The 6633-nt window shown below is 42.3% G+C and overlaps 1 protein-coding gene across 1 annotated transcript; it reads left to right on the top strand.

Moving 5' to 3' along the window:
• Window positions 1-783: 783 nt before the first annotated feature.
• Window positions 784-6443, top strand: serpine3 (serpin peptidase inhibitor, clade E (nexin, plasminogen activator inhibitor type 1), member 3; the record flags this gene model as incomplete). Its single annotated transcript, XM_083996191.1, has 8 exons — window positions 784-1048; window positions 2694-2927; window positions 3568-3810; window positions 4203-4401; window positions 4973-5073; window positions 5160-5246; window positions 5339-5422; window positions 6391-6443. 8 exons carry the CDS (start codon window positions 784-786, stop codon window positions 6441-6443), a joined length of 1266 nt encoding a protein of 421 aa, XP_083852317.1.
• Between the last annotated feature and the right edge of the window lie 190 nt (window positions 6444-6633).

Genomic DNA, 6633 nt, shown 5'->3' with positions numbered 1-6633 from the left:
ACCTGTCTGCAGGTAAGGACTTCTGAGTGAGGTCATCACGGCTGATACAGAACAGAAATAACATATTAAAAAAATCAATAGTCCATTAAGTCAGAAGGTCATTGTATTATGGATTTTGGTGACATTTTATTGGAATTGATCAGTTTATTGATGCATCATCTTATTATTCCTAGTGATCTTGCAGTACTTATTGATACTTCCCAGATGCAGTAGAGGTACAGAGATCATTGAGATAATTGCATTCAGTTTTGGCAGATAATATTCCCATCACTGGATACAGTCATTCCCCAATGTTACCTTTTAATGTTGCATAGGCCTAATTACTGAAGTGCAGCATTTACATAGTCAGTACTGTGTTATTTATGTTACTTATGGCACTTTGGCTTTGACTTAATTGATAATATCCTTCAGTGCCTCATGTTATCTGCAACCTCACCTATAATCCTGCGATTATTCTGCAGGACAGTTATGTCCTTGAATTATTCTGTGATAAACAGGCAGCTACTTTATCTATATCTCCAGTATTGATATTTATATCTGTATGTATTACAATAAGGCAAAATAAGATGTGCAATCAGGTGATTTCTGTGTTATGCATCACAGAAGAAAAAACTAAAACTCATGCATTATCATGCCACAGATCACTGAGAGTCTGTAGTCGGCCACTGGTCGACCTGACTGACCTGGACTATGCGTTTTCTCTCTCTTGCCTTCACAGGATTTTTGTTTTCGTGACCACCAGTTGCACCCTGAGGACAGCTCCCCTCCTGCAGCTCAGAGGAAATGTGTCGCCTGTCGGTGGCTTCACTCTTCATTTGCCTCTGGTTGGTGAGGAGAAGCCACTGCAACAGCAGCCTGCAGGACAGCATGGGAGAGCTGCACACCAGGTTCGCCGTCAGCCTCTATCAGACGCTCACCGAGACAGAGAACAACTCCAACCTGATCGTGTCTCCAGTGAGCGTCTCCTTGTCTCTGGGGCTGCTGCAGCTGGGTGCCAGGGGCAACACGCTGGCTCAGCTGGAGGGAAGCCTAGGATACAATGTGAACGGTAGGTAGGTTTCTACATATACGGAGGGGGGAAGGCTTTTTATTCAGGGGAGCATTAGCTGCTCCTCATGCGGGGAGAGTGAGGTTGGAGAGGTTGTTTGTGGCCCTCAGTGCTCGTTGGTACCAGGTGGTGTGGAGCGGTGCTGCTGCTGCTGTTGGCCCTACAGAGCACAGTGGTGTCTGGAGCCATAATACCTGCCTCCACGTCCACACCAACTCTAATCTCATTAACCACTCCTGCAGCTCGGCCCCAGGGTCGAGAGGTCACTGTGTTTAATTACAAACAAAATGCCAGTTGCAGCTGCTGTTTCTTTTACCTCCGTGATGTGATCTCACATGTCAATCAGGGATTGATTTATTGATTCGTGCAAATGTACACTCAGCCCCATTGAAGATGAGGATCTCTCTCTCAATGGGCCCAGAGTCCTAAATAAAGGTTTGGTTTAATGAATGAATGAATGAATGAATGAATGAATGAATGAATGAATGAATGAATGAATGAATGAATGAATGGCATGGAAAAGGTGGATACTGGGTGTAGGAAGATGGCTGAGCACATGACTTCTAGCTCCAAAAATAAAGTCTGACATTAATTATCACAATTATGTTGTACTGTTATTATCATTTTAATACATTTATTTTGTCAAACTGTTAGAAAAAAAAAAGTAAAAGCACTGCTTCTTGGAGCTTAAGATGACATCTTCACATCACTTGTTTTGTGTAATCAACAATACAAAGCCCAAATATGTTCTCTACAATCTACAATGATATCAAACAACAAAAAAACAGAAAAATTCTCATGTTTAAGAAGCAAATGTTTGACATTGTCGCTTAATAAACGACTTGATTAATTATCAAAATAATTTCTGATTCATTTTCTTATGATGAATTTATGGTTTCATCTACCCATACATGTAGTTATGTAAAACCGTTTGTTGTTATGAAGCAAAGACGTCACCTATTGGTAGAAATCATACTGTGTAGTAGCAACGATTTATTATGAGATGAATGTTAAACATAATACATGCCAGTGCAGAAGCTGATGTAAGCAAGTACACAGAACATTTTTGCGTGAAATAATGCAAAATAATTTAGCTGAACATTGTTGGAGGAATCAGAGAAATAAGGAACAAGGTTATTATAGATATAGATAGAAATCATTTTGAAGAAGTGAGGAAAACGGAAAACAAAAAATAACATAGTCGCAGTTCCACCTACTGAAAAGCCCACAGTGACAGGGATAAGAAAAAGAAAATAACAGCAGACTACAGCTGACTGCTTCTGCCCACTCATCATACTGTGACTGTTATGGACTCATTGAAATGTTGCAGTCATGATAAGAGAGAGTCTGTGTTCAACCTGAGTTTGGATCATCTCATCTGTAAATACTCAGAGTTTATCTGATGACACGCTGGCGCATCGCAAAAGAAGGAATCTGTGTCCTGCAGAGATACGCTATGAAGTCACAATCTGATTTTAAAGCAGAGCGAATGGTTGATAGATGCTGAATCTGATAAAGAGTTCACAGTGTTTCAGTCTTTCTCCAGATTAATGAAGGGGAACTATCAATCTACACACAGCTTTTCTTATACAACAATGAAAGTTTGAAGACTGACCTGTCCTCTCTGTGTCCTCCTGTGTTGCAGATGCTCAGGTACAAGACTTCCTGCTGCACTCGCAGGGCGACAGCAGCAACACCAGCCAGGCGATGTGGCTGCAGCAGACCTGCACGTTGTTCATCCAGAGCGGCGTCCAGCTCCTGACCGAGTTCACGCAACACGCAGCGACCTGGGCCAACACCAGCGTGATCCGGACCAACTTCAGCCAACCCAACCACACCCGCGGCCAGGCGGAGAGGGAGAGAGCGGCACACACACACGGTAAAGGGGTCAGCTTTATACTTAGAGCTCCATGGATGAAACTTGCTTTTGTCAGAGAATTATTATCATCTATGTCGCTTTAGCGTCTTTTAGCTCCTTGTTTTGCTTTTACGGGACATTAACTGTGTCGTTTAGCACCAAATGGATAAAGTTACTGACTGTCCGGTGAAGAAAGTGGATAGACAGACAGATATGGATATTTTCCTCTGGAGTTGTTGAAGGTCAAACCAGAGCTAACATGAGTTCCCAGTGGGAGGATGATGTCGCTCTATTTCCTCACGTCAGCCATTAGAGCTTCAGACAGAGTAATTACAGTTATTATGAACGGCATGTTGTTTGTTGTGTAGCTCATCTGTGCACCTGTGCCCAAAAAAAATTCAAATAATGCAGCTTTAATGTTTTCAAATTAAAATTCATAGTGCATTGGTTCCAACCAGCCAAAGAGTGAGTGTTACTATTGAGACACTTTTCTATTACCTTTAGGTGATATATACAGAAACATAAACACAACTCTCAGTCTTACCTGTACCGGTGCAGTATTGCATCAGAGCACTGCAGGCTGCTGACGTCCGACAGACGAGCTGCAGACCACATGCAACTTTACATTAAACTCTCCCCTTCCCTTTTTGTCACCCACCAGACGAGACGTGGCCCCTCCAGGCAGGAAGCAGCAGCGGGGAGCTGTCGGGCTCGGGCGAGGCCCAGGCAGAAGCCCTGTGGTGGGGCCACCGGCTGCAGATGGCCCTGGTCAACACGGTGGCCTTCAGGGGGGTCTGGCAGAAACAGTTCCTCTTCACCAACACCCAGAACCTGCCCTTCACGCTGTCCGACGGCAGCATCATCAAGGTGCCCATGATGTATCAGGCCACAGAGCTCAGCTTTGGTAAGAGACTCCATCCACTACGTTAAGACTTAAACTTATTAAAGCAGAAGTAAGCAGAATGTTTGTGTTAATATAAGTCTTAAATAGTTCTATCTTCCGACAGCAATCACTTATATAGAGTGTTTGGTCCGAAACACGGGTCTGTCAGTCACTCTGCTCTGCTGTAAGCCGAGGAGAAAACTTTCTTTGTATCCTACAACCTTAAAGGGGCGGTCCTCTCTGACGTAGGGATGAGGGCAGGGACTGCTAACTCCATCCGCTGACAGGAAGTTAGCCAAAACGACCGGATCGCTTACTTCTGCTTTAAACATTTAACTTCTAATCAATATCACTTCAATGAAAGAAAAAAAATCCACAAGTTGCACATCTGAACTCGTCGCCCTCCTCGCCAGGTCAGTTCAGGACGGCGTCAGACCAGCGCTACACCGTGTTGGAGCTGCCGTACCTGGGCCGCTCTCTGAGCCTGCAGGTGGTGCTGCCCAGCGAGAGGAAGACGCCGCTCTCCTCCCTCGAGTCCCAGCTCACCGCTCGTCAGCTGGCGTCCTGGGACACCGGCCTGCGCAGGACCAAGATGGACATTTTCCTGCCGAGGTAAAAAAAAAATGCAATTTTGGTATAAAAGATGAACTTGAATATACAAAGCGGGACAAATGCCTTTTGAGGGTGTTGTTAGTGGGATGTAAAAAGGCTTTGACCAGAAAATGGTTTAAGAAAGACAAACCAACAATAAATGAGTGGATTGGTATAATTTATAAAATATACATGATGGAGAGAATTACTTTCACACTAAGGACCCTAACCCAAACTGATCATTTCTGAAGAATATTGGTCAAAATGGCTCAGCTGTGTGTGAACTATAAGACCTGATTTCAAATAGATGGCAAAGATTAGGTCAAAACCTTTAATAGAAAATGTTTTTCCCTATTTCCAAGCCGGATCTTTATGTTTTTATGTATGATGTACTTATGTTGTCTGAATGTCCAAATCTTTCCTTTGTCATGTTATGTTATGTTATATTATGTTATGTTGTATGTCTTGTGCCCAGTTGGTGCATATGTGTGTTACAAAAAGAAAATGAATAAAAAGTTTTAAAAAGTAAAAGAAAAAAGTGGGTTCGATAACTCAGATTTGATGAACAAACTTTTTGTTTTGGTGTTTGCAGGTTCAGGATGCAGAACAAGTTCAACCTGAGGTCGGTGCTTCCTGCCATGGGCATCAGCGATGCCTTCAACCCGGCAGCTGCGGATTTCACTGGAATATCAGGTCAATACATCAACATATTTTATGAAAGCCGTTCCCTAAGTGACGGTGGCTGTGCTGGCAGCTGACAGTCTGTTTTCCTCCTGCAGTGGAGGAGGGTCTTTATGTGTCTGACGCCTTCCATGAAGTGCGGATAGAGGTCACGGAAGATGGGACGAAGGCATCTGCTGCCACAGGTGAAACAAAGTCCCATGCGATAATGATACAGAGCAGAAATGAGCGGTCATGACATGAAGTTGCTAAAAATAAGGTTTTCTTACCCTCGCAGCCATGGTGCTCCTCAAACGATCCCGTGCTCCGGTCTTCAAGGCGGACCGGCCGTTCTTATTCCTGCTACGACAAGTCAACACAGGTATTTACTTTACACTGGAGACACATCAAAGTGTTCACAGTTCAGGCCTGAAGCAGCATCGCATGTTGTCCTATGTGTTTTAGCTTCAACGTCATTTTAAAAAGATGTTCTAGCCAGAGGTTTGATATGAAAAACACTTGACATTTGCATGAGTTGTGAAACTGTCACAGTGAACATGAAGTCTGCGCTCATTTAAAATTTATATCTGGTGAAACTATTTATTTTCCCCTGATGAAAGATCCAATACAGCAACTGTCTCTGTGTCCAAAGCCTGACACGTCTCATTCCTCTGAGCTCTGTTGTTGTCCAGGAGCCATTAAAGCACATCAGTGAGCCACACACAGCTGCACTGGGTCACATTTTCCTTCAGCGGATAACACTTTATAAGTACACACTATTAAGCATTAATAAATACTGAATTCTTCATTTATAAAGCAGGAATAGACACATTAGTATATAGTTTATTAAGCATTAGTTAAGCTTTAAATATCTTAATTCATTAGTATGTAGTTTATGAAGTAAAAAATGTTTTACTCATCATTGATAAGCACTAACTGTAATTATAGTGTGTACTTATAAAGTGTTCGCCTGCAATTTTCTTACTGTAACAGTTGCTAAAAACATGTCAATTATAGAATATAATAATCCCCATTCTTAGGTCTGACTTGATCAATGCAGACTTGATTAATTATGCAACTCTGCTAATGATTTTCAGTATTTTAAAAGTAGTTGCCTACAATATTAAAGCCTCCGTGTGTAGGATTTGAACATTTCTGATTTAGTGACATCTAGTGGTGGGATTAAAAACACACAGCCAAGGGACAGTTTGGCCAATGAGCTGAGAGCAGAACTATTTCCATTCTTACACCTTCAGCAGAATTAAAATAAATTGCAATCACACCCTATATACATTGTGGCTTTGAGATTGTGCCTTAATGTGTGTTTTTTTGTGTTTTCTCTCATTGCAGGATCTGTCTTATTCATGGGTCGAGTGATGAACCCAGCGGACCAAGCGCCATAAAATCCTCATACACAAACACACAAACTCACACACACACACACTCAAACCCTGACCCCTATTTCACTACCGGTATTTATTTGTGGACCAACAGGAGGGTCCATGGACACTTCAGGAAGAGGGACAATATTTTTGTACATATCTGTAAATAAAATTTTAATACATGTTTTTACATTTTGTGTATTTTGATGCT

This window comes from Trachurus trachurus (assembly GCF_905171665.1).
Source record: "Trachurus trachurus genome assembly, chromosome: 21".
In the NCBI taxonomy this organism is placed as follows: Eukaryota; Metazoa; Chordata; class Actinopteri; order Carangiformes; family Carangidae; genus Trachurus; species Trachurus trachurus.
The sequence above is the reverse complement of the archived record's forward strand: the minus strand, read 5'-3'. Positions and strand labels throughout refer to the sequence as shown.